The sequence below is a fragment of the Saccopteryx leptura genome, chromosome 5, assembly GCF_036850995.1.
Source record: "Saccopteryx leptura isolate mSacLep1 chromosome 5, mSacLep1_pri_phased_curated, whole genome shotgun sequence".
In the NCBI taxonomy this organism is placed as follows: Eukaryota; Metazoa; Chordata; class Mammalia; order Chiroptera; family Emballonuridae; genus Saccopteryx; species Saccopteryx leptura.
Genome location: NC_089507.1, coordinates 172,016,195 through 172,044,094, shown reverse-complemented (window position 1 = coordinate 172,044,094; position 27,900 = coordinate 172,016,195). Strand labels below are relative to the sequence as shown.

General features: G+C 47.3%; 2 protein-coding genes across 3 annotated transcripts in view; both read left to right on the top strand.

Annotated features, from left to right (window-relative positions):
- Positions 1-27,900, top strand: part of LOC136406731 (CMRF35-like molecule 1) — a 172,098-nt gene that overhangs the window by 77,447 nt on the left and 66,751 nt on the right. The window lies entirely within an intron of this gene.
- Positions 432-10,176, top strand: CD300E (CD300e molecule). 2 transcript variants are annotated; one of them, XR_010751564.1, is made up of 5 exons: positions 432-551; positions 3,149-3,496; positions 6,230-6,346; positions 7,192-7,499; positions 9,790-10,176. XR_010751564.1 is itself a non-coding variant. In XM_066385210.1 (4 exons), exons 1-4 carry the CDS (start codon positions 512-514, stop codon positions 7,440-7,442), a joined length of 756 nt encoding a protein of 251 aa, XP_066241307.1. In that variant the 5' UTR covers positions 432-511; the 3' UTR covers positions 7,443-8,622. The 2 variants fall into 2 exon arrangements, 1 of the variants encoding a protein (XP_066241307.1); XM_066385210.1 differs by lacking the exon at positions 9,790-10,176 and having other exon boundaries at positions 7,192-8,622.

The following is a 27,900-nucleotide window of genomic DNA, read 5'->3' as shown; positions in this document are numbered from 1 at the left end:
TTAAGTTTGAGGAAGAAGTATGAAGTCTTCTGCATCAGGTAATTGTTGAGAGAGATATGGAGGGAGTCCTCACCCTAAATCTTTAGGTGGGGGTGTTTTATGACCCAAAGGTAGGCAGCCAGAGAGAAGGGGCAGCTGATTAGATCAAGGAACAATCCCAGAAAAGAAGAAGAGAGAGGCAGGAGACACAAGGTCTCCTCTGTTGGAGGTCTCATATATTGGGATTGACTTTCACAAAAGTGGGACCCAAGCATTATATTTCCCTAAGTAAGGGGAAAAAGCAGATTTTCCTTATGCTTAGCCCATTCTCTGACATGTCTCTTCCTCTTTTTCTAAGTAAGGCTTCAAATTAGGAAGTAGAGGAGAGATTAAAAAGGAAGTAGATGACACAGAAATACACAGGAAACTTGAACAAGTAGAGGGTAGGTGATCCAGGCTCTGTTGCAAACATCAGGATTCCAGTTGTGACTTGGATTTGCTGGGGACACCAGCCAGGGATATAGGACGGAACATGTGGCTGCCTCTAACTCTGCTCCTTCTCTGCCTCCCTGGTGAGTGGGGCTGGGGTTTGGGAAGCCTGCTATTACAGAGGGAAGGGCAGAAGGTAGAGTGTGTCCTGAGTTCAAACCAGAGGCTAAGTGACAGCAGAAATGGGAAGGACACACTCAGCCATCCAGCTATATATTCTTCTATGCATTTAAACAGTCATCCACAATTCTGTTTCTCAGTTCACATTGTTCATTGGATTCCTCAAATGAGTCAGGTCATATGATATTTTTCTTTCTCTGCCTGGCTTATTTCACTTAACATAATAGTTTCCATGTCCATCCATGTTGTAGCAAAAGGTAAGATTGAGACAGAGGAGAGATCAAAGGGACCAGAGGAAAAGAGAACAGAGGGAAAGGGGATGATAGGATGAGATAATCCTGAAGGGAAAAGGGGAGGGCACTATGGGGAGGGGGGCAAGGGAGATGTTAAGGGGAATATGGGGGAGGGGGGATGCATTCGGGGCAACACTAGAATCTGTGTAAACAGAATAAACTAAAATCAATAAAAAAAAATAAACAGTCATCCACAGATCCTACATACACATATTGAGCACCACCTGTGTGCCAGGACTGTTCCAAATAAGAACAATTTCTGCACTCAGGGGCTCCTGGTTAAACGAGTCAATAATTACGATACAGCATGGGACTTGATACAGAAGCGACTCACCATAGCTTAAGCAAGAGTGTTGAGCTGGGAAAGACCGAAAGTTCAGGAATTTGCAGTGGTTCTGTTTTATTGGAGTTTAGTTGAAAAGAGTTTGAAAGATTTGTTATAAGTAACGGAGAGTCCAAAATGCCATTCTCAGCATCCACCTTAAATATTTTCGAGTCAAGGTGTGGTGTGAGCAAGTAAATAAAATTGTCCGTCAAAGGCTGCGTGTTCAGAAGAGAAGCTCTTAGAAAAGACATTCCAAATGCATGGGGCACAGTTTCTTTCCCTTGTGAGAAGTAGGTTTAGGATAAAAATGAGAGGGTATTCTTCATGTCTGCAGAATAATTTTAGTGGTTGGGTGTCCTCATGAAGCATAGAACCTGCCCAACACAACAGACTCCCCCAGAAATGTGGGAGGAAAGGCAGAGATTTGAAAGAATAAACCAGCTAGGTGACAGGGACCAAAACCAGTGTAGTTTTCCAGTATGTGTAATGGATGGGTAGACCGGCTGATCTCCGAGGTGTCCTAAACCCGTCATAATCCAGGTCTTAGACTCAGAAAGACATTTGAAGGAGCTGCATTTCAGTACAGATGGGAAAGGCTCAAAATATCTTAAAAGATGACAACAAGGACGATCCTGGACATTTTGTGAATCGCCGTAGTGAATGGAGCGGGCAACCAAAGCGGTGGTGGCCGGACCCAGCTTGCCCGGGCGTGTGAGGGCCTCGTAGGAATGTGTTTTCCCAACTTTATGTTCCGGGACAGCAAATGGTTAGTCTGAAATCAGTCGTGGTGGGAGTATGTACACCGGGGAAATTGTCAGATATAATACTAAAAACCGGGGCTTCCGGCACCCTCCCCTGTGGAGAGCTGGTTTACCAGCCTGTCACTGCTTGTTTAAATCTGCTTGCTTAGATGAGATAAAATTACCTGAATGCCCTAGGCTGGGTGCAGTGAACCTGATGATGGGGAAAAAACACTTCCCTCCCCTCATGGGCAACTGGCTGACCCTCCCACCGCACAGGTCCACCTTTCCATCCGGGACACTTTGCCGCTGCGGCTCAGATGAAAACTTCAACTTCACTTGCAAAGATTCGCATTTCAGGTCTCCCTTTCCATCCTAGCTCCTGGTTCAGCCCCTTCCTGTCTTTCCAGGCTATTACGACTGTGATTTCAGGTGGTCAGCTCCTTCCCCAAATCTGTGTCAGGAAGCCTTGCTAGGCTGTTTAGCTGAAAGGAGTTGGAAAGATTTGTTAGGAAGAAGTAATGCAGGGTCTAAAATGCCCTTCTCGGCATCCAACTAAAATGTTTTCAACCTGTGAAGTTGGAGTTTTCATCCAAGCCCCAGCTGCAAAGGGCCCTGGAGGGAGAGGAGGGAAAGGTGGGTGTCTGCGGTCCTCCTCAGGGACCCTGCCCCTCTCAGCGGCCCAGTGTGTGACAGATGAGTGTGCTGATTCTCCCCAGAGAGTAACTGAGAGCCGGAGATTGATTTTTCCTCCCTTGAGGATGTGTGGAGAGCAGAGCAAACAAGATGTAAGATGAGTAAACAAGTCTGAGTTGCACAAACTCCCTCGCACGAAGGGAGTTCTGTGGGTGCACGCTCCAATCTCACACCTGGCAGCAGCTGCCGGCCTGAGACAGGGCAGGACAGACAGCTCTCTTCGCTCCCATCTCCAGCTTTGGTCCAACTCTCCTGTCCCCAAGGGGCAAGGTCCCTGTGTGCTTATTCAGTGTTTTGGGGCTCCCAGATCTCAGCTGTCTACTTCTCCTGCTGACCTTCTGGTTTAGGTCCTAAGCTCAGGGCCCCTCCTAGTACCCATTGCCGAGGCTAGAACAGAACTGTCCACACCTTCTCGGCAACTTTCCTGCTGGCCTTTCAGGTGTATGCTGCTGCGGTTACTGGTGCTCACTGGGAAGGGGTTCTGCAATGTGGTTTGTATTTTCCAGGCTGTTTGGCCCTCGGAGGCTCCAGCTTTGTGACGGGCATCACTGGGAGATCCCTGACCATAAGGTGTTGGTATGATGAGGGATACAGGGGGTATAATAAATACTGGTGCCGAGGACAGCATGACACAGATTGTGACAATATTGTGGAGACCCAGGGAAAAGAAACAGAAGAGAGAAATGGCCGTGTGTCCATCAGAGATGAAGCCGATGACCTCACCCTCACAGTGACTATCAGGAACCTCAACGCAGCTGATGCTGGGACCTACTGGTGTAAAATTCAGACAGTGTTCATCTGGGATTCGTGGTCACGTGACCCCTCGTTTCAGGTTCAGGTGTCTGTTGCCCCAGGTAAGAGCGCCCCACACTGCAGCAGCAGACCTCCTGGAATATGATTGTGCATGGGGATAAGGATGGGGGCTATACTAAAGAGTGTCTCTGGGTCTTGTCTTGTCCTGAGCCTCAGTGGTGTTGGGAGGAGCCTACGATGTGGGCAGGGAGAGAGGTGGCTGATCCTTCAGCCTTGCAGGGGCCGGGGCCTCACCTCATTGCTCGAGAGGACCCTCCATGCTGAGCCAAGGCTGTTACCACCCAGCCCTTCAGAAACACATACCACAGGAAATAAACTCTTTGTGCACACCTCTTCAGCTTGCTCACAGGACATGCCCTCTACCACGTGGTCCTGAAACTGGCCTCACTCCTCTTGTTTCAAGAGGTAGGCTTTCTGAGGGGGAGCTGCTGTCCTCTGCTCCCCACGTGCTGCAGAACCAGCCAGCCATGCCCGTGTTCTCCAGTTCCCATTCCAATTCCAATCCATTGCCTTCTCTGCCTTCCCACCTGCTTCTTTGAACATTTGGGTCATGTGGGCACACCCACCCTCTACCTCTTCTAGACATGGCCACCCACTGGCTTCCAGGTTACTCCTCCACATGCCATGGGAACCTGGCAGCTTCTCCACCCCAACCCCTGACACTGTCCTAAGAGATATTAATAAATAGCTTGTCAAACATCCTTGACTCAGGTTTCATGACCTTCTCAACTTCAGTGGCCTGCTTTTCCACTGTTCAGAAGCCCACTTCACGGCAACATCGCAAATTTTGTCACTGCAAACTGGTCTGTGTCTACACTACTCAAACTTGCTATTTTCTAACAACTTTCCATCCTCTGCCCTCCTGTACTCTCTCCCTGCCCACTGTCCTTCCTCTCAACCCCACAGACACCTCTAGGCCGATGCTCCTTTTCTCCACGTTCTCCCAATTTATTGCCTCCGTGCCCCAGCTCTGATCTCAGTTCTTTCCAAAGCCAGTTCCAACTCTCATGGTAGACTATATTTTCTTCTCTTACTAGTACCCTCAACTCTTGGGCACCATTTTCCTATCCAGCTTTCAAAACTCTCATCCCTGAATTCATTCTAAAATTAGGCTGACTACTTATCGGGGTTTGCCCAAAACTGAGAGATTTCTTGAGGTGTGGGGCTTTCCACCCAAGAAGTGGGAAAGTCCCAGGCAAATTTGGGCAAGCTGGTCACCCTACCTAAAATCTGTCTGCTCCAGTACTGCTGGAACAAAGCCACACTAGTTCATGGCTCCTATTACCACTCTTCCATTCTTCTACCTTACTTAGAGCTAATAGGATACCAGGCTGAACTCTCTCAATTTCTTTCCATCTTCACCTGCCCACTTCCGTTCAGCCTAACCCATTCTTCTTTCTTCCCTTTTTAGGTTGAAGCTAATGTCTTCTCCCCCAGTTCAAGAGCAAGCCTCCTGCAGCTGGCTTTTCACCCCATGGCTCGTTGCCTCCTCATCCCCTTGAGCCAAATTCCCTCTCTGCTCATCTGTGTCCTTTCTCCATCCGATACCCACACTCTCTCCTCTTTCTCATCACTGTTCTTCACCACAGCCTGTACCATGCCCATGTCTCTCATCTTCTGAATTCATCTTGTAATCCTGCACCTTCCTCTAGGCATGGCCATTTCTCCTTTCCCTTCTTTCTGCTTGCCTGTGAGTTGGTGAGGTACCTTCCCTCCTGGTGCCCCTGCTGTACCCGGCAGAGCGTCACTCCAGTGCCCACCAATCTCTACTGAAGTGAGTCAATCTGTGTAGGTGTTTCTTCCTCTCCCCAAGGGCAGGGATGGTGCCATATCCACCAAAAAATCCCTAACAGTGAGGACATCAAATGTTGTTGGGTGAATCTGAGCCAGTGTTGGGTGCCCTTGTGAAGGACTGAGCCTCTGGGATGACTGCTTTTTGGGGACATCATGAGGTTAAGATAGAGTGGGGTTGGGGGAATAGGCTATGCCAACAGTCTGGACCCCTGAGATCCTTGGAAGGAACTGGTTGACACTGTGTGTGTGTGTGTGTGTGTGTGTGTGTGTGTGTGTGTGTGACAGAGAGAGGGATGGATCAGGACAGACAGACTGGAAGGGAGAGAGAAGAGAAGCAGCAATTCTTTGTTGTGGCACCTTAGTTTGTCATTGATTGCTTTCTCATATGTGCCTTGACCAGATGGCTACAGCAGACCAAGTAACCCCTTGCTCAAGCCAGCGACCTTGAGTTCAAGCTGGTGAGCTGTGCTCAAACCAGATGAGTCCGCGCTCGAGCTGGCAACCTTGGGGTTTTGAATCTGGATCCTCTGAATCCCAGTCCAACATTCTATCCACTGTGCCACCACCTGGTCAGGCTGGCTGACACTTATCTCCACCCCAGCCATGGGTTAAAGTTACTTGAGTTTCCATATGAAAGGAGATCGGAGCCCCTCCCATAGTCTCTGCGAGGCTCTGGACCCTCTTCATCCAGACTCCTCCCTGCCCCTTCTCTGCCCTGGTGCTCCTCATCAAGCTGGGGAACCCCTGAGAGACCCCTACTCTCATCACAGGAAGAATCAGACTTGGTTGGAAAGAACAACCTGGAACTTATTAGAGGTGACTCACTTGTGGCCAGTTCTGGAAAAGTCTCACTAGTCCCTCCATCCAGGAGGTGGCCTGGGTTTGGCTTCAGGCTATCTCTTGAGCCCCTCCAGATTCAACCAGGTGCTCAGTGCACAACTGAGGAGAGAGCAATGCCTGATGTGTGATTGTATCTCCAGCACCTCCTCCGACCACAACGCAGACCACAACGCAGACCACAATGCAGGCCACACCTCCATTCCTGATGGTGACTTCCGGGCAAAACTTCACCAACCAATGTTTCCTCACTGCCCAGGGTAAGGGACTAAGGCCTTGAGGCCACAGAGAAGGTTCAGCAGCCTCATGGGACCCTGGGTTGGGGCTGGCAAAACACTGTGTCTTTTTTCCTCACTGTCTGTTGAGTTTTTCTCCAACTCTAGTCCTGATATTTCATTCTTGAATGCTACATGGGGATTCTGAGTGGGAAATGTCATTTGTTCTGTGAATACTCCAGCCCATTGGGCAGCTGCAGGGATACAGGGGAAGGCTGATTTCAGTTGGCCATGCAGCCCCTCCTCCCATCCCTGCCCTCTCCCATTCCTTCCCCACTCAGTTCTGGACTTGGAGTCCTGGTTCCCTGGTCCCCCAGCCCAGGCTCGCTCCCAAAGGTCTTTGCTCTGCTGGAGATCCTGGCCCCACGAGCTGCTCGTGGGACTGTGGGCAGACGGGCCGGCTCCAGGCTGGAGTTTGGACCTGTCCTCCTCCTCTCAAAAATACCAAAGAAGGTATCGAATGCTGGTGCCTGAACCTGAAGGGAAGGGACAAGGGCTTTAAAGTGTGGGTTTCAAGACGTGATAAAGAGGATACTGAGGGCCAAGGGAACAGAGAGGGAGAGTTCGACTCACACTCCAAAAATAAGCCCGGCCTGGTTCCTCTTCTCTCTTTTCTCCATCACCTCTCAGGGAGAATCTTGAGGGCAGTTCTCAGCTAAGGGAGCAGAGGTGACAGAAGCCCCAAACAGAGGCCCTGGAGTGGGTGCCTTCTAAATCTGATTCTGAGTTATTTGGGCTCTAAAATCAGGACACAGGAAGAAGTAGGGACAAAAGGGTCTTGGGGTCTCCCTGAGGAGGCAACTGATTTCCTGCTGGCCTGTCCCCCACAGGTTGTCCGCTCAGCATTGCCCACCTCCTGTTCATGATCTTCCTGAAGCTGCCCCTGTTCCTGAGCATACTTGGTGCCATCCTCTGTGTGAACCGGCGTCAGAGGGGACCCGGAGGGAGACAGAGTCAGCCTGACCAGGGGAATCCACCGTGCCGTTCACCAGCTCCAGTCACAACCTGTCCAGGAATACAGAGCTTCACACTGGACAAGAGAGACCTGCAGACACTGTATTCCAGGGCAAGGAGGCAGTAGTACCTGGATTCTGGAAGAACTCAAGCCTTCTAAGGGTATCGTTCTTGTGCCTCAAAGGTGGGTCCTGGATATCAAAGGGCACTCGCTCTGGTCCTCAAGTGAGGGAAAGATGAGTCTCCGGACTCCTAAGTGGAGTCCTCTTTTCTCCTCTCCAGATCTTCTACTTTCTTGTCCTCATGCACATCTTTCAAGGGAAAAAATTCTCTGGAAGTTGTGTGCTCAGAAGCCTGGCTCTTTACTCTTCTCCTTGCCACAAAATCTTCTTAACTCTTATTATCCCCCAGGGCAATGACCACCTCCTCCCTGCAGGCAGGAGGCTCCCTGAGGACATGCCCTTCAGAGCTTCAGTCCTTGAGCTCCCAGGGCTCTGTCCCCTCCTCTGGGGACACCGGCAACAGTCCCAGGGGAGTTTGGTCCTGACAGAGCACGCTCATGAAGATGCCCACTGTCTTGCACACTCAGGGTTTCTTCTCCTCTTCTGATGCCTTGTGGGTGTCACTGGGCTTCAACCCCCTTGTGTCTCTGTGCCCAGGGAATGTGTGATTGTGCTTAGCACATCTTTGTGTGGGGTGGCCATGGCTGAGCAGTTTCAAGTTAAAGTTCTGGGTTCAGTTGGCACAGCAGTGAGAAAAGAAGGCAGTGGGTGTCCTTAATATCTTCCCTGGAATCCTCGCCCTGGAGGGTGTCCTGTGCACAGAGCTGACGGAGAGTCCTGCTTTATCCACTTTGTGAGACGTCTGCCTGGGGCCACCTGCTGACCATACCGTTTCCATGGGAGAAGCAGAGTTTCCTAAAGACAGAGTGTAGGACAGAGAGGTAAGGAGATCATTTACCACATTGAGATGGTGTGATACCACAGCCACTGCTAGGCTCCCCTGGCCCAGGAAAGGGATCCTTTGGTTTTTGGATGCTTGCCAATTGCTCCCGCCCTGAAGTCTGTAGAGAGGAGTTACACAGTCTGTCACAAGCATCACCATCTCCACTCAACTTCCTACAGCTGGACCAGCCCTCCTCTGAGAGCTGCCCTGAGTGCTGAGTTAGCAGGCAGGACTGCCACATTCAACACCTGAAGCCTGGTGTGGATCCCACATGGGCAGGGTCATTGACGGCATCTCAAGGAGAGCTCCAGACTCATGCTGCAGGAGAAGTTCAATCTGATGAGACACATTCATTGTATTAATAAAACACACAGGGGGTGTAGAAATGCAGTGATGGCAACAGAGAAGCTTGCAAGTCAGTGCAGCATAGGCAGGATGAGTAAGCGCCACAAGAGAGCCAGAGGCAAGATGCTTCAGCAGGGGAAACATGTCAGATTGACAGGATCAGGAAAAGGAGCTGGTGTTTGAGAAGGATGATGCAGGACAGATTTCAGCTGAGTAGGGGTGGGAGGATGAGCAGAGAAGGTAGCCACTCATAGAGGACCTATCAGCAGATGGAGTGTGATGTGAGTTTCTCACCATATGGGTGTACCTAAGATTCCAGTGGGGTGACATTTCCTTGTGGCAGTGCAAATGGAGCTAACTTAAGATAGCTAAAATTGGGGCATTTGGCAGAGGCTTAGGACCCAGCTCTTATTTAAACTTTGACTTGAGATACTTGCATGGATTTAAGCAGATCAAAACGAGACCAAGGATATATTTTAGAAAGGCTCATCTAGCAGAAGTGTAGCATTGTCTGAAAGAAAAAGTCTAGGAGTATAGCAGTCTCAAACCTAGAAGACTAGTACAATGGGGCATCAACAGGAAAGTCAGGAGCAGGCTTGGGTGATGCAGAGCTTAGTTTTCTCTGTGGGACTGGGATTACCAAACAAAGAAGTCTAGCAGGAAGCTAGAGATGGGGTTAGCAGAGCATTGATGCTGGAGAGAGACTATGGAGAGTTTAATTGGAGCCCAAGGAGAGGTGAAATCCTCAAGGAAAGAATTCAGAATCAAGGACAGAGCATTTGGAGATCCTATAGTTAAGAACCAGGAAACCGCCCCCCCCCCCAGGTGTTTGGAGTTCTCTATTTTCTTCCATTGATCTCTGTGTCTATCCCTCCTCTATGACCACATTATCTTGATGAGGCTATATCAGTAAGTCTTAACATCAGATTAACTGATTCCTTAATAAGAGCAGAGTACAGGTGGAGAACTCCTCCCTCTTTATTCTTTAAAAAAAATTCTTTTAGGTATTTTAATTCCTTTGCCTTTCTGCATAAACTTTAATTTCTTTTTTTGTGTGTGTGACAGAGACAGAGAGAGACAGATAGAAACAGACAAACAGTAAAGGAGAGAGATGAGAAGCATCAATTCTTCATTGTGGCCCCTTAGTTGTTCATTGATTGCTTTCTCATATGTCCCTTGACCAGGGGGCTTCAGCAGAGCAAGTGACCCCTTGCTCAGGCGAGAGACCTTGGGCTCAAGCCAGCAACCTTTGGGCTCAAGCCAGCGACCATGGGGTCATGTCTATGATCCCACACTCAAGCCAGCGACCCCGCACTCAAGCTGGTGAGACTGCACTCAAGTCGGATGAGCCCACGTTCAAGCTGGCGACCTTGGGGTTTTGAACTGGAGTCCTCTGTGTCCCAGTCCGATGCTCTATCCACTGTGCCCCTGCCTGATCAGGTTCCACATAAACTTTAAAGTAAGCTTGTCACCCTGGCTGAGTAGCTCAGCTGGTTAGAGCATCATCCCTGCTGGTTCGATTCCTGGTCAGAGCACATTCAGGAACAGACTGATGTTCCTGTCTCTCTTTCTTTCCCTTCCTGTCTCAGTAAATAAAAAAATCAATCAATCAATCAATAAGAGGATAAAGTAATCTTGTCTTTACCAAAATATCTTGCTCGGGTTTTTTTTTTTTTCTTCTGAAGCCGGAAACGGGGAGAGACAGTCAGACAGACTACCGCATGCGCCTGACCGGGATCCACCCAGCACGCCCACCAGGGGGCGACGCTCTGCCCACCAGGGGACAATGCTCTGCCCCTCCGGGGCATCGCTCTGTTGCGACCAGAGCCACTCTAGCACCTGGGGCAGAGGCCCAGGAGCCATCCCCAGCGCCCGGGCCATCTTTGCTCCAATGAAGCCTCGGCTGCGGGAGGGGAAGAGAGAGACAGAGAGGAAGGAGAGGGGGAGGGGTGGAGAGGCAGATGGGTGCTTCTCCTGTGTGCCCTGGCCGGGAATCGAACCCGGGACCTCTGCACGCCAGGCCGACGCTCTACCACTGAGCCAACCGGCTAGGGCTCTTGCTCGGGTTTTGATAAGAATTGTGTTAAAGTTACAAATCAGTATTGTGGAATGAATGTTTTTACTATGTTGAGTCTTCTTGTCTACAAAGATGGCGTAGCTCTCAATTTTTAAAGTATTATTTGACTTCCATTGTGAGCATTTTGTAATTTTTAGCATAAAGATGATGGCTATGTTCTGGTCAATTTATACCCAGGTATTTTTCCTTTTGGAGGGGAACAATTTTGAACAACATTGTGTTTTTCACTTGGTTTCTACATACTTCTTAGTAGTATGTAGAAATATGATTTGTATGTGTGGGTGTCTTGATCTTGTATCCTGTGACCTTGTTAAATTCATTTATCAGTTCTAGCAGATTTTTTTATAGATTTCCTATATAGACAATCGTGTAATCTGCAAAAACGACCGTTTTATTTATTATTTTCTAATGTGTATGCTTTAATGGTGTCCTTGAGGCCCCTGGGAGCTGCTGGAAGCTTTTAAACACTCGGATGGCTGTCAGGAGCCCGTGGCATCATGGGTCCACTGTTTTCAGGTGTTTCTACTTTTAAAAGAAAAGCCAGAAGTGAAATTTCTCATGTTTAAATATAAGCATCAAAAACTATTAAAAACTACTGTGATCAAAACAGAACATGTTTGTAAGTCTCTGTGAGTCATGGGTGCAGGATGTGACCTCTGGGTAAAGGGGGAGGATTTGTGGAGCATCATGGCGTCTGCCCAGTATTTATGCCTGGGGCCATCTGGTGTCCTCAGCAGGTTCAGGAACTAATCTTCTCAAGTGCACAGATGGGCCTGCGGGGATGGCGGGTGGGCTAGCCCCTGGCTGGCTCAGGACAGCTCCAACTCTGCTACCTGACCTTGTGACTGAGGACCAGGGGCCTCGCCCCTTTGGGTCTCCTTGTTCCCATATGTGATATGAAGATGCGAGGTTAAGACTTGCATATGGCAGTTTTCAAACGTGGAGGAAAATTCCTTAACATGCTCCCTATTAAGATTTGGGTTTTTTGTCCCTTCCTTAAAGTCTGTGGGGCTGTGATTGTATCGACCAGTAACTTGAGCAGTGTTTCTCAATGGAATCTGTTTAGAAATTCTTTTCCCTGAAAACCCTCTCATCTCACAACATTTTAACAACAAAGATGTACTGTACATATGTTTATGTAAAAAGAGTAAAATTTTTTTGCCCTTCAAGAACTGGTAGTCACCCCCATGGAATGCTTGGATAAAGCAGGGTGAAACTGACCTCCAAGGAGCCACAAAAGAACCCTGTAGCTCTGTGCTTGGTGTCTTAGACCCCTTGGTGAGTTCCCTGTCCTTGAAGGCCACCAATGTAAATGCAGAGACATGCAGTATTTATATCATTTTAAAATGCCTTCCCATAAATTACTTATTAATTACAGAAGAGAAATGAATAACTTCAACGAATTTTGACAAAGCTATAGTCGTATATGTACCCCCTTATTAAGATCTTGATTAAAATGACAATCACCCAAGTATTTAGCCTTAAGAAAAGTCATTAAACTTCACTTAGCATGTGAAGACTTCGTAATTCTTGAGATGTAAATATACCTCAATCATTACTTTTTTGAAATAGAGAAAATAACATTTAAAAAAATTCCCCATTTTTTTTTTGTTCAGACCTTGTCAATTAAGGTTTGCATCTACACACGAGATTGGTCCTAGCTGCGACCTCTGTGAGGGAATAAAAAGATATCTTCCAGGAGTCTCCTGTTTTCCCTCCCCTAATTCACGGATACATTCTGTGAGACACAGCTAATTCAGGAGTTAGGGTCACTTCACACCCTCTGGAATGTATGGAAATAGCGTAACAAACAATATATATAATCTCAGAGAGCACAGGAAACCCACAGATTTTATAGGACATGCACAGCGCAGACATATTGATGTGAGCTGGGCATTGGTACAAGCCTATCTTTAATCATCTGCATTCAGGTGATTCTCCAGAAGGTTCTAAGGCAACAGGAAGTGGAATCAGCACACTTCTGTACTTCTGCCTGTGGAAGGGAGTCTTTGTAAACACACTATGAAGCCTTTTGGTTTAATGCAGGTTTTATACTTATTGGTCGGTCTGGAAACTTGACTCCATTATTAGCTGGAGCCCTAGGCAGTGTCTTGGCCCATTATCTTTGGCAGAGCCACAAGGACAGGAGGCATCGGGAGGATCCACACCGATGAGATGACAGGAGCTCCGAGGACTCAGGGTGTAAGGGGAACAGCATCTCCTTTCCTTTCTCTGCTCCTGTGGTGGAGACCAGGGTCGGGAGCTGTGGCAAGCACGGAGGGAGCCCACCGTGTTCCCGCAGCCAGGACGAGGGGAGTCCTGACCACACCAGGGACCCTTGCCTCTTTTGGAACTGCAGTCCCTGCCCATTACCTGATAAGAGGTCAGGAGGTTCTGCCAGTCTGATGCAGGGTGTTGATGGCGTGGAGCTGAAGTTTTCCTCTCTGACTGGCTTGTTTCCCCCTGGAGTTCCCCTGATGCCTGCCTGTTCAAATACATCACAGTTCACAGTAGGCCCCCAAGCAGGGGCACCTTCATGAAGGTCAGGAGCACGACATGAATGTTGCAGAGCAGGAACCTGTACAGAGAACATGGCCACAGGAGTGAGACTCTTCAGGGACATCCCCCATCTCTGCAGCCCAGACTGGCGTGACACGCAAGCCTTGGTCGCTGCCTTGGCCAGGAAGGTCCCTCTGAGGGGCTCAGTCGTTCTGCCTCCAGTGGTCTGGTTCAGTGTGGCGTCCAGCACCCTCTGTCTGTTTCCCTCCTGCCTTTCGGCTGGTCTCCCATGATTCAATGTCCGCTAGCTCACCTGTAGTCCAGCCAAGCTTAAAGGTTTCCCTTTCTTATCTTTTTAATTCTACTCTTCTCTCCACCTTATCTCACCCTTTATAAATTCTACCCATCTTTCATGCTCAAATCTTTGAAGCAGAGGAAGATTTGCCCCTCCTATTCTTCCCCGAAACCTGGCTTTTGCTGCTGGGTTCTCCTGGGAGGAACTGTTCACAGCTCTGGTCCCCATCTGAGAGCACATATGAAATGTACTTTATCATACATCCCATACAGTAGACCAGGACTCCCCAAACTTTTTACACAGGGGGCCAGTTCACTGTCCCTCAGACTGTTGGAGGGCCGGACTATAAAAAAAACTATGAACAAATCCCTATGCACACTGCACATATCTTATTTTAAAGTAAAAAAACAAAATGGGAACAAATACAATATTTAAAATAAAGAACAAGTAAATTTAAATCAACAAAGTGACCAGTATTTCAATGGGAACTATGCTCCTCTCACTGACCACCAATGAAAGAAGTGCTCCTTCTGAAAGTGCGGCAGGGGCCGGATAAATGGCCTCAGGGGGCCGCATGCAGCCCGTGGGCTGTAGTTTGAGGACCCCTGCAGTAGACACTTGGTCTAGTTAAGACTATTGGGCCCTGAGTCACATATGTTCCTGTCAGTGTGTAAGAATCTGATTGATGCCTCTCACTCAGAGGCGGATTAAGATAGGTTGAAGCCCCAGGTGCAGAAGAAAATATTGGGCCCCTTAAAAAAAAAGAGAGAGAGAGAGAGACAGGGAAAATAAAAATACATGTTAACCATATTTTTAAATATATAAAAAATATTATGTGCTATTAATGTTAAAATTGTACATATGAAACCAAACTTGGTGTCATTAGAAAAAAGTGTCAAGTTAGGATTTTGCAGAGCCTTTCAAAAGTCACGGCCCAGGGCATGTGCCGGGTGTGCCTGCCATTAAATCTGCCTCGCTCTCACCCTGTGCCTCATCCCCTCTATTAAGACACCCCCCCCAGAGGTCACCCCAGTTCTATCCCTCAGCTTGCTATGAGCAGGATGAGTCACGTTGATGTCACTAGCGGTTTTCTTGAGGGAGAGAGGCACACTGCATCCCACATCCTAAAAATATCCACTGTGCTCTTTTCAAGTCCTACTGCCTGCTGCCCCCTTCTGTCTCCCAGCCGAGTTTTCTCTTGTGCTTCTTCAGTCCTGATAGGAGTCCTGCATTCTGCAACCTCCACTCAACAGAACAACCACTCTCCAAACTGTTGCGAGCAGGACAAAGCCGGGCTGTGAATCAGGTGCCCCAAGAACCTCGCCTTATTTGGACTCATCACTGAAAAAACTGTCCAGCAGGGTTCAGGCTCCAAGGAATAAGACCCTTGAGAAAGGAAGAGTGGTGGGCTGGAGCAGGGAACTGAGCCGAAGGAGGGTGATTCCGAGAGGCTGGACCCAGGGAGAGAATGGACCTTGATCCTGACTTCATGGGAGCCCACCAGGCTGTGATGAGATGAATCGGGGGCTGGAGCTGCTTGCTCTTTGATGGAAGAGCAGCTTCTTCTTCTTCTTCTTCTTCCTCCTCCTCCTCCTCCTCCTCCTCCTCCTCTCCTTCTTCTTCTTCTTCTTCTTCTTCTTCTTCTTCTTCTTCTTCTTCTTCTTCTTCTTCTTCTTCTTTAAATTTAGTGAGAGGAGGAGAGGCAGAGACAGTCTCTTGCATGAGCCCCGACCAGGATCCACTCGGCAAGCCCACTAGGGGGCGATGCTCTGCCCATCTAGGACCCTTGCTCCGTTGCAACTGCAGCTGTTTTTAAGCACCTGAGGGGGAGGTCATGGAGCCATCCTCAGTACCTGGGGCCAACTCACTCCAATCTAGTGATAGCTGCAGGCAGGGAGGAGAAGAGAGAGATATACAGAGAGAAGTGAGACGGGGAGGGGTGGAGAAGCAGAAGGGCACTTCTCATGTGTGCCCTGGCTGGGAATCAAACCTGGGACATCCACACACTGGGCTGCCACTCTACTATTGAGCCAACTGGCCAAGGTTTGATGAAAGAACTTCTTGACTTTTCTTTGGGAGCCTCTGAAGGAAGTGGACTTCAGGTTGATGCCCTCAGCTTCCCACTTCGTCCTCTCATCTCCCTAGCACTTGGGGAGCAAAGGACTAGAGCAATGGGACATGTATCTACCCATGACTGTGGCATGCAGAATAATAGTGCCTAAATATTCCCCAACCCCCAGAACCTCTGGATATGTTATGTAACACGGCAAAGGGGAATTCAGTCAGTAAATGGACTTAAAATTGCTAATCAGCTGACTCTGAAATGGGGAGATTATCCTGGGTCATCTGGGTAGACCCCATGTAATCACCAGGGTCTTTATGACGTTAGGAGAGTCAGTGTTTGAGTAGTGCAATGTGAGAAAGACTTGACCAGCTATTGCCGGTTTTGAAGATGGAAGGGGCCATGAGCCAAGGAATGTAGGAGACCTCTAAAAGCTGGAAGAGTCAAAGGAATGATTCTTGATTTTAGCCCAGTGAGACTCATTTCAGATTTCTGATCTCCAGAACTGTAAAATAATAAAATTTTGTTGTTTTAAACATCAGGTTAGCAGTAATTAGTTACAGCAGCCACAATAAACTAATAGAGTACATTCCTTTGAGCACACTTGAGGCTGAACCCCATTACACTGCCTCTTGCTTCTTGAGGGGTGTGGAGTCAGAGGGAGACCAGAGCCTTCTTTCCTGCCACCCAGCTGAGGAACTTCGTTGAGGTTCCATATAGGGAATGGGGAACTCTTTAAGTAGTCAAGGGAAACAGGGGGGAGGGGCGGTGCAGTGCAAACTCTGCTGCTTCTCCCCTGCCCAGGAAACATCAGAGGGGCAACATGGGGGTCCCTGGCAGAGCGTCCCTATGGGAGCAGTCACAGGGCAGCAGTGGGAAAGGTCTACGGGGGCCCAGCTCTGCTCACCTGGGAAGGGAACTGGTTAGAGCCATGCTGCTGTTGCTGCTCTGGGTAATTGCAGGCGAGGAAGCCAGACTGGCCTATGTGAGTGTTGTCACAGGGTCGGCCATGTCTGTGGTCACAGGTACAGCTGCAGATGTTGACATAAGCTCAGCCATGTCTGTGGTCACAGGTGCAGTTGAGGGTGTTGACATAAGTTCAGCCATTTTCATTGTCACAGGTTTAGCTGTTTGTGGTGACAGAAGTATAGTTGAGTTTGTTGTCGACAGTACAATGTGTTTGCTGGATTTGTCACTGAACAGACAGAGCAAAGCGTAGTTCTGAGGGCGACTCCCGTGGCCCCCCAGGGCAGCTCCACACCCCACCCCCAGGCACTGAGAGCCTTTCTGTCTTCTCTCCACTGGTCAGCCACACTCATCTTTTCTTGCATCCATTTGGTTTCTTATCCAAAACATAACATCGCTTCACTTACAGAGAAACACCATTTTACTGACACGTGAGGGGGCTGGGGTGGCAAGCTCTGCAGGCAATTTACAAAGATTCCTATTTAATCTCAGAGTCCTGCTTGGCACAGCCTGGCGTGAAAGAACCATGTTCTTACTCTTTGGAGTTTGAAATCGGCCAGGCTGAAGCAGGCTCTGTGCCACCTGCCCTGAAGCGAGGGACCCAGGAACTGGCTGGCCTAGGACCCTCTCTCTTCCGCTGCCAGCCGAAATCCTTCCTCCTCTCGACAATGGTTCCTTACTTCACCAGGGAAGTCCGCCCTGTGAAGACGTGTCAGGCTTCTAGGGTCCCAGCCTCCAAATCTCTGGATGCTGACTCCTCCTCCACTCTTCCACGCATCCACCCCACCTTTGTTGTCTTTTTCAAGTAATTTCTGAAACATTCTAAAACCAACATACCTCCCCACTGCATAAACATACATACCACATTAGCATATAATGAGTCTGAAAAGGCTTTATAAGTGGGCTCATATCACCTTAGTGTCTGTGTGTCTGTTTAGTGGGAATGGGGTGCAGAAAGGGTAGTTTCCCCAGATGTGGAGCTGCGAGGTGGGGGGCTATGGCCTGCCTCTGTTTCCAGGTCTCTGACTCCAGGAAGGCTCTACAGGGCCAGGGGGGAGGGGGCTCAGTCTCCGTCAAGGCTCAGAGATAGCCAAGGGAAGCCCACGGGAGGCCCCTGCACCGTGGCAAATCTTCTCCTTCTGCTAATAATGAGTTCAGAGTTGTTCATCTCCTCTTTTGCTCTTATGGGGCCAGAGGAGGGAGAGGAAGACAGAGAGAGGATCAGGGAGAGGGCCACTTGTCTTATAGCTGAAACAATCAGGAAAATGGCTTCTTAGTACCCCCGCCCTGCCCAGCTGACAAGGCCCTTGGTCAGGCTGGCGCTGCTCTGAGGGTAGATATAATGCCCAAAGGACCTGGGAAAGAGGACCTGTCTTCCCTAGACAAGCCTGTCCAGGTCGAGTCTTTCCTTCTGTGCATCCCCTGATGACAATAGCTGAAGGCGTGCAGACATGCCATGGCTTGCTCTTTCTTTCAGTCTTCCCAGACTTTTGGTGCACACCCCTACACACACACACCATATGCACGCTCGTGTGTGCGCACACACACACACGTCAGGGCAGACAGAGGGAAAGTTCTGCATTCTTCGCCGGCCAGTACCAGGGCAGGAGGAGCCAGTTCCTACCTCGCCCACAAACACACGGACTTGGTGCCCCAGGTCGTTTACAGACTTCTCAATCCCACACCAGTAGGTGTCTGTGTCGCCTCCCTTTGAAATGAAACAAAGAGTCTTGTAGCAGAACTTATTTTCTCTAAAACAAAGAGACCTTTAGCAAAACTTACTTTTTCTAAAAGACTCTCTGCCTCTGACCTTGGGCTAGTTTTGCAAGGCTGTGGATGTACTCAGAATGTTTCCCCCTGAATTAATCCTATAGATAAACACTGTAAAGGAGTTTGTTTCACTGCTTTGTTGTACGGCTAGGCTCCCCCTCCTCCCCATACGCGGGCCAGAATGTAATTTTGCCTTTAAAAGTTTGCTCCTGAGTGTGTTTGGGGCTGCGAGTTTTTTGGAACACTAGTTCCCTCGTTGGTCGCTGGCTTTTTGCAATAAAGACTCCTTAATTTGACTCCTTTCTCCTCCATGGTCATGATGAACATGCACGTCCAGCACTCGTCCTGGATGGACACTCGGTTACTCCGCACCCTTTGCTCTGACCCAGGGGTTTTACTGAGGATTTCTCAGGAACCCCAGGCCTCTCCACAGCACCATCACTTCTTATAGGTTTCCCACCCGGGGTCATAGTGACAATGAATCATCACATCCCTCTTGATCTGCTCACTGACCATGGAGCACAGATGGAGAAACAGCCTGCAAACAGAAACCCGACGTCCGGCTCCTTCCACGAGCCCAGGGCTGGTGGACTTCCGGCGTGGTGGCTGGAGCCTCCACCATCTATCCCCAGGTTTACAAGCCCCATCTCCTGTCAATTCCTTAATCCCCTGCACTATTTATTTTGCTGTCACCTCTCTTGCAAAGGTCTCCTTTGGGTTTCTACCTGCCCAACACAGAGACCCTCGCTCACTTCTCATCCCGTTTTGGAAATTCTCGCATCTTTGAACATCTCCTTCCCTCTCAACACAGTCCAGAGGTTGGTTTCTGAATCTTAGAGCTGTGATAAAGACAACTTAACCTCCTCCATTCTCCACAGCCTGACGGTCTGCACCCATATACCTAAAACCCTGTGCCTCTGACTCTATCCTTGTGATAAACTTGCAGGAACTAAACACACACACACATTCACACACACACAGAATGCTTGCACAGGCTCACTCACACACACACTTTTTTGCTACGAACCAGCGTGACTCGTAATTGTCCACGTCCTAAGGGAGAATGGTAAGGGATTAAGAAATAAACACAGAAAAAGGATGGGATCGGGAGGCCTCCTGTAAGCTGATGGCTTACAAGAGTGGGGAAAAGAAACCCTGGTCAGCTTTATTATATAGTGTAGAGAACAAAACCATTTGCAAAACAAGGAAGTCTCTGATACAAAGTCACATATCTGAGGTATAAACAGGAATGTTTTCTTCTCTCTGCTTGAAGGAGTCAAACCCTTGAACCCATCTCTCAGGGCTCAGTTCAAATATCATCTCTTCTAAGGTTCTCAGACTCTGTAGCAACTCAACCCTTCCCATGCCACCAGATCACTTTGTCCCTTTGTCCATTATTGCACTGACCACACTGGACAATGATCTGGTCTTTGGATCGTCTGGAGCAGAAACTGAGGCAGACAGACAAGTGGGGGAGCCACAGTCCCTAGAGCCCACCCATCCTGGCTTTGCTGCCTGTGTCCTCACTGGACTCTGAGCGCTTTAGTGGACAGCTCTCAGCTCTAGCTACAAGTCAGCACCAGCAGTGGAGGCTTAGAAACAGCTCAGACCCCCGAGCCAACCTCAACTGCTGGGTATGAGCTGAAATCGGAGCATCTGTGCTCCTGAAAAGTTCTCAGAATGGATCTGCTTGTTCCTCATCCGTTTATGCAGCACTGCTGGGGTGGGTGAGGGGGAGAGACACTATCCTAAAGGGGGCATTTCTCTTGGGTGGGTTTTTTTTGCTTGTTTTCCAGCAGCTGACAGAGAACCTGTGAGATGCAGAAACTTGATTTTCATTTTAAGCAAATGTGTCTGAATGATACACCAGCCTTGCCATTCTCTCTGACATGTCCCTTGTGGTAAGGAACCAAAAAGTTGCAAAATTAATATTGATATTTTAGGAGGAAAGGTCAGGCTTTCTGTCCCATCCTTTCCTTGGGGAGGGGATGGAGAAGAATGTAGAAGCTTCCTAACTTACAAGGACAATGGGTCATTTAGTTTTAACTATAGAATAAAGGTTGTATGAGGAACTTCTTTTCTCTTTCAATAAGAGACAGAATTTACATACCGCCCTACATTGATTTTGGCTCTTTCTCCTTTCCTGGGACTTGTTTGGAGGTTCTAGCAGGGGAGCGCAGCTACTCGTATACCCTTGACCAAAGAACGGTCCTCTCCTCTAGCGGGGAAGGTCATCCTTTTTGACCGAGTGCGCAGCTTTGGAAGGGACGCACATGGAGCGGTGAGGGAGGAAGGGGACACCCGCCTAGCCAGCCAGATCAGCCAAATCAACCCTGGCGATCAATGGGGTGACAGATGTCGCAGCCAGATCGCCCTCACATCCACTTTCTCCCTTCCTAGAAACCTGAGAGTAACATACCTCTAGGCAAAGGAAGGGAGATAGACATTAAAAGATTTGTAAATGTCTTTGATTGTATTACCTTGAAAGTTTTAATGTTTTTGTGGATCCCCTAAACAAATGTTGTGGGCTTGTTAATAATTGTCATGATGTCATGCTCCTCCCAGCCTGTGTGTGATCAAGGGTACATAACCAGCCTCTGAAATGTTTTTGGCGTGTATGATTTGGGTCTGCAATGCCCCGTGTTAGTCATATGTGGCCGGCATATTTAATAAATCTCCTCCTTTAATAAAACCCTTCAAAATTCATGTGGACTTGATATCTCTACGTAAACCTGCAGAAGTGAGGTACGGGTACTTTACAAAATTTGGCGCCCAATGTGGTTCTGCGGTGTTTTGTGTCACCAGATAGAGACACCCCGAATCAGCTGGTCTCTCCGGGAAGCTGTCTGACCCCGCTGGATCTCGAGGAGAGGCGCCACCTGAGACGTTTTCAGGACTCTCCATTTTTCTGTGGGTTTGGACAGTTCTTCGGCAGATGCCCCCGGTTCCCAAATTCAACAATTTAAACAATTTGGCAGAGAAATTAAGGAGGTAGGTAAAGCAACTCTTGCTTTACTGAATTCTAGTTTTCCTCTAATTCTTGCTTTGCTGTTCTGTTTGGGACTAGTCAATTTAAACTACTGTATGAGGATTAGATGCAATCTTACTCATGCAGAAGGCTTTCCAAGACTGAGACATTGGTGGAGAGTTTCTTGGTCCTGCCTTGGGCTCCTCTGGGAGACATCTGGTTGTACTCTAGAAAAACGATTAGTGGGGATTAGGTCCTGCCTCGGACTCTCAGGGATATCTGCTCGTACTCTAGGAGGGCATTAGTGGGAACTGAGTTAACTAGGTGTAAGGCCAGTAGCTGTGGCCACCATCACAGCCACCTGGCCCATGCAGGTTCGTATTTGATTCGGACAGATGGTAATGAAACAATGGAGCCAAGAACTGGTGGACCATTAGCTTATATCCTAGCTTGCACCCAGCGGGCAAGAAATACACACAGTGGGAAAACACTTCCCTTTCCATTCAGGGCTCCCAAAGCCACTGACTCATCCGAGTTTCCTAGAATCAAAGGTTTCTACCTCACCAGCATTATTTACCTGTTTCCCATCTCTTTCTCTCTGCACAAACTGGCTTCTCCTTCAGCATTCCACCATCTCCTTCAGCTTCTCCTCTCCTCCATGTGGCCTTTCTCTGCTCTCCCCTAGCCTGGGCTCCTCTGCCCCATTTTATAATGTAGAAATCAAAACCTCTAATCCAATATACAAACAAGAAAGTCTCTGATACAAAGTCACTTATCTGAGGCATAATGGGATTCCTCATGAGAGTGCACCACCCCCTATCATGCAACAAAGGTGTGGGGAAAAGCTTAGTTTTGAAAAGATCTTAGTATTAAAAGGGTGGGAAAGGCTTAGTCTTAGAACTAAGCCTGGCCCTGGCCGGTTGGCTCAGCGGTAGAGCGTCGGCCTGGCGTGCGGGGGACCCGGGTTCGATTCCTGTCCAGGGCACATAGGAGAAGCACCCATTTGCTTCTCCACCCCCCCTCCTTCCTCTCTGTCTCTCTCTTCCCCTCCCGCAGCCAAGGCTCCATTGGAGCAAAGATGGCCTGGGCGCTGGGGATGGCTCCCTGTCCTCTGCCCCAGATGCTAGAGTAGCTCTGGTCGCGGCAGAGCGACGCCCCGGAGGGGCAGAGTATCGCCCCCTGGTGGGCAGAGCGTCGCCCCTGGTGGGCATGCCGGGTGGATCCCGGTCGGGCGCATGCGGGAGTCTGTCTGACTGTCTCTCCCCGTTTCCAGCTTCAGAAAAATATACAAAAAAACCCCCCAAAACAAAAAACAAAAACAAAACAAAAAACTAAGCCTAAGGCTATAACGACCCTGACTGCTTACAGCCTGTCCCCCACACCCAATTCAAACTATAAGTGAGCAAACATCTTTATTATATGTGGCTTAAGTGTCTTTTTGTCTCCGATAGCTTATTGGTTGCTTGTGTAACTGTACTAGCCAATGGGGTGAAGTTGCCACGGCATTCAAATAGTCCCGCCTTCTGGCATGCCACCTCACAAATTGAGGTTAAAGATTGGAGCAATTATTATGCTGTTAAGAAATCTTAACACCAGAAGGGGTCTTTGCAATTACAAGACTAGAGGTTCTCCAATTGAAAAATAATGTCATAATAGCTAAGTCTTTGACTGGCTCCTCTAAAGGTGAAATATATGTCATTCCAAGAATTGATTTGGCTCCATCTCATACAGGGTTGCCGTTTCAATTGAGACATAGACAATTTCCTATAAAACTTGCCTTTGCTATGACCATCAATAAGTCTCAGGGCCAAACGCTTAAGCGTGTTGGCACTTTTTTACCTGAGCCTGCATTTGGACACGGTCAACTTTATGTTGCCTGTTCAAGAGTTTGTGAAAGAACGAACGTAAAATTAAAAATAATTGATGGTCCTCTGCAAGGTGAGCTTAAAAATGATGGAAAGATCTACACAAGAAATGTTGTGTACAAAGAGATCTTTGACATGTGAATTAACATTTTATTATTTAAATCACCTTTATTTATTGAGCTAGTGGTGGCTCTTAAGAAATGTACCGCCAGTGGTTTCCTTCATTGCACTCTACTTTAAGCAATTAAGCAAGTAGAAGGGGGAAACTCCGTGGGGCAGTAAGCAAAGGGGCATCCTCGCCGCCTGCCCTGGGTAATTCAGTTTGAATTAGCAGACACCTTTGCACAAATAATTTTAATTACAATTTATAATATCTAGAACAGCGGTCATTTCGTATGACCGCCGGGCTTTCTAGTATACATTATATTTGCAAACTTATTTGACCCACACCAGGTTAGTCAGTTCTGCCTCAGACCTGCAGAGATGTCTGTTTCTCTAGAAAGTCAATTAGTGGGGACTTCATTCTGCCTAGAACTTCCAGAGACATCTAGTAGTGCTCTCAGAGGGAGTCATCAGTGGGAATATTTGTTCGTGCTCTGGGAAGGCATAGTGGGGACAAAATTGACCAGGATTAATCAGTCTCGCATCACAGTGCATCAGTGGAGACTGAGTTAATCAGGATTGATTGGTCTCGTCTCAGACTTCCAGAGCCATCTCTGTGTTTTTCAGATCTTGTTCTTTGTTTTTGTTGTTTGTTGTTGTTGCTGTTCTTTGTTTTTAATGTTTCTGTCTAAAACCCCTGAGTGAATTGTGTGTAAGTGGAAATCTCTGGTGCCAGAGCCTAAGCCCTTCCTTCCAGGGACATGGCCTGATAGCACCTGGGAGCCTTGTCTATTGAACTATAATAGTAAGTAATATGTTTTGTCTTTTTGTATTGTCAGAAAAATATCTGGTATAATTTTAATTGGAATAAGTAAAGCGCGATCATTTAAATTTCTTGATTTATAATTTGTGTATGTGAAGTCTTTGTTTAATGTTTAAAAGTGTCTGTGTTTAAGGCCTGAATTAAGTTTTTACATGCACCTCTGGCTTCAGGGCACTCTGTCTGATTTCTCTCCTGAAATTTCTCTTTTATTGGCTCCTTCCCCTTGTCTTGTGTATTAATTAATACCTCTGTAGTCAAACATCTTTATTCTGGGTGCTAGTTATTATCTGTCTTATCTTTTTGCTCTTATTAGTGCAAGCAGCAAAGGGAAGTGTTTCTCCAGTCTGTGGGGGGAAGGGCTGGCAAGTAAGCAGTTTGGGTAAGAGATGAGCAGGAAGCAGGGCCTGGACAAGCTGTGTGAGTAGTGGTGGTGGAAGGGTGCTGGAGTAAGGGTGAGGTGACTGGAGGCAGTATAGAATAAAAACTAATTTCAGATATTCAGATATCCACCTACTGACCAAAAGAAGTTTTACCCATTTGGAAAATATAGGGTAGGAATAGTATTAAAAATTAAAACTTTGCTTTAAAAAATCTTAGGGAATTACCAGCATTTAGGATATGTCCTTAAAGGCTCCAACGCCCCAAAGAAGTCTCATAGGAATCCATTTGGGTCCTGCTTCAATAGTGAAAAGGGAGGTCATTGAGCTAAAGCCTGCCAGGCTTACATGCCTTTGCTGTGAGGAAAAGGGACACTGGAAGGTAGGCTTCCCCCTTGCTTCTCTAAGGGAGGGTTCAGTCTCTTCCAGCCCTGCTCCAGCCACCTATGACCTAACCTTGCCCAGAATGCTGGGGTTTGCCACTGAAGGCTGAAGGTGCCCAGGGCCGTTGGCCCCATCTACGACACTGTGGACGAGCCTAGGGTATTTCTTCCAAGAAGCAGGTAAACTGATCTCATTTGCACAAGGGCCACTTAACTATGTTTTGCCTGAATAGTCAGGTTTTTTATTCTTTCCTCGAAGATCTCTGTTGTGGGTGTTGATAGTCCTATTTTCTGCTGCTTTGTTCAATATATAGTGTTTCCTTTATTCCTCCTACCTCATTGCCCCACTCATATTTCAGGCTGGGACCTACTCCTAATTTAGAGCTCTCTCTCCCCCTTTTGCCAACTTCTATTGTGAATTTACCTTTGCCACCCAACTTAGTGTATCCCAAGGTTCTCTTTACCATGCCACAGTCGCAGAGCTCCAGGGAAAAGCAACCTGGTCTCATCTCTCCAGGCAGAGGAGAACAGAAGCTCCATATCCACACATGCTGCAGATGGCTTTTCCAGAATCATTACCAGCTAGAAGCAGTGGACATTGGGACTTGGACGTGAGCTGCAAAGTATAGAATTGAGAGAACAATTCCAGTGCCATGTGGATTTTTCCTGGATGTGAATTTTTTCTGAACTCCTGCTCCTTGTGATAGCTTCTAACAGACTGAACTGGGGTTGGGTTGCATTTGCAGGGATTTGGAATGGTGTTGGTGCCAACTTGGACTTGGTGAACATGTTAAGGACACTACTTTTTTATGGATTCTTGTTGTATTGGCCAAGAGTTTGCTTGAAGGCTTTAATCACAGTAAAAAAAAAAAATCTATCTATCTATCTATCTATCTATCTATCTATCTATCTATCTATCTATCTATCTATACACACACACACACATATATATATATACACATACACACATATATATATATGACAGGATAAAAAAGATGTGGCACATATACACTATGGTATACTACTCAGCTATAAGAAATGATGACATCAGATCATCTACAACAAAATGGTGGGATCTTGATAACATTATATGGAGTGAAATAAGTAAATCAGAAAAAAACAAGAACTGCATGATTTCATACATTGGTGGGACATAAAAATGAGACTAAGAGACATGGACAAGAGTGTGGTGGTTACGAGGGGGGGAGGGAAGGAGGGACAGGGGGAGGGGGAGGGGGAGGGGCACAAAGAAAACTAGATAGAAGGTGACAGAGGACAATCTGACTTTGGATGATGGGTATGCAACATAATTGAATGACAAGATAACCTGGACATGTTATCTTTGAATATATGTACCCTGATTTATTGATGTCATCCCATTAAAATTAATAAAACTTTATGTATAAAAAAAATCTTAGGGAAAGAAAAGAAAAATGGCCAGGTAAAAAAGTTTAGAAATTAACAAACCACAGGTGTGGACCTTGCTGGTTATCAGTTCCTTGAAATAAATTGCAACTCCAGAATGAGTAATGGGATCATGAGTAATAGGATTATAGGGGATAGGATTATCAGGGACAGGCCTTCTATGGGTTGAAGTGATGGCTTGTTGCCCTCCACTTGTGTAAAAATTATAGAAGGGTTCCAACTCTCTCCCACGAGGCCGAGGTGGGTGTTGGGTCCCCTCCAGGTCTCTCAGTTCCTTCATATGGCATGGTTGTTGTCTGATGTGGGAGGCATGGGATTCATGAGGGAGACCCACTGCTTTAGTCATAATAGAAAAAATTGTAAAAATAATTCTCAGGGAATTGCAGGGAAATAAAAAACCTCATGTGGGCTAAAGCAGCCCACTGTTAAGAAGGTAAATTTATAAAATGTATGATTTTTAATTTGCTGCTTTGCTTGTAAGAAATAAAGCTAGACAGCTGCCGGAAGGGTGGTGGTGAAAGTTGGCTTAGTTCTTGGAAATGCAGGGTTGTGTAAGAAGAGACAGGCCCACCAGATGCCTCTACCTCTTCCCCCTTCCCTAAGAACCCTGGTTGGCAAACTGCCGCTCACAAACAGCTTGCGAACCACATGAGGCCTTTTGCTCCCTTGGGTGTAGCTCTCTAACGGAGTGCCATGTAAGGACGCTGCCTCAGTAGGGAGTGTGCTTACCTATATGCATAGTTTAAATTTAAAATTTGGCTCTCAAAAGAAATTTCAATGATTATACTGTTAATATTTGGCTATATTGACTAATAAGTTTTCTGACCACTAGGTTAAAAATATATGATTATTTCAAAAGCCTTTTGTTAATTCTTTTTATTTGCTGTTTTATAGCCCTGTGATGTTGAAATCATGGTTTAGATATTTAGGGAATATATAATGATTATTAATAATGTCTTTCTCGCCTGACCAGGAAGTGGCGCAGTGGATAGAGCATCGGACTGGGAATGTGGAAGACCCAGGTTCGAGACCCCGAGGTCACCAGCTTAAGCAAGGGCTCATCTGGTTTGAGCAAAAGGTCACCAGCTTGAGCCCGAGGTCACTGGCTCGAGCAAGGGATTACTACTTGGTCTGCTAAAGGCCCGTGGTCAAGGCACGTATGAGAAGGCAATCAATGAACAATTAAGGTGTTGCAATGTGCAACGAAAAACTAATGATTGATGCGTCTCATCTCTCCGTTCTTGTCTGTCTGTCCCTGTCTATCCCTCTCTCTGATTCTCTCTGTCTCTGTAAAAAAAAAAAAAGTCTTTCTCTGTAATGTTCAGTTTATTATCATTTTGAAAGAGTATTGTTCAATGTTAGGTCACCAAAACTCAGAGTAACAGATATTATTATTGATTAGCCTAACAGTAAAATTACAGCATAAATAAAGGGTGCTCAACAAAATGCTTAAAGGTCAATTGTAAATAATAAAAAAGGGGAGTCATATCCTGGAACTCCTGTGAATCTATTTTTATCATGCTTTTTACTTAAAAATCTCTTTTGAATGCTAATGTACTGAGTAGTGTACTGAGCAGTGGAGAGACTCTGGAATCCTACAGGAGATGTCAAACCTGTTTTTCCTGCAAACTTCTACCTTTTTTTATTTGATCCAGCTAATAATGCTGTTTTTGTCTTTTTCCA

Bases quoted from the DNA above. Each gene is read 5' to 3' on its own strand.
- CD300E (XM_066385210.1), top strand. From the start codon at position 512: ATGTGGCTGCCTCTAACTCTGCTCCTTCTCTGCCTCCCTG. The intron at 552-3,148 runs GTGAGTGGGGCT...TGTATTTTCCAG, and splicing joins GCTCCTTCTCTGCCTCCCTG to GCTGTTTGGCCCTCGGAGGC. The intron at 6,347-7,191 runs GTAAGGGACTAA...TGTCCCCCACAG, and splicing joins ATGTTTCCTCACTGCCCAGG to GTTGTCCGCTCAGCATTGCC.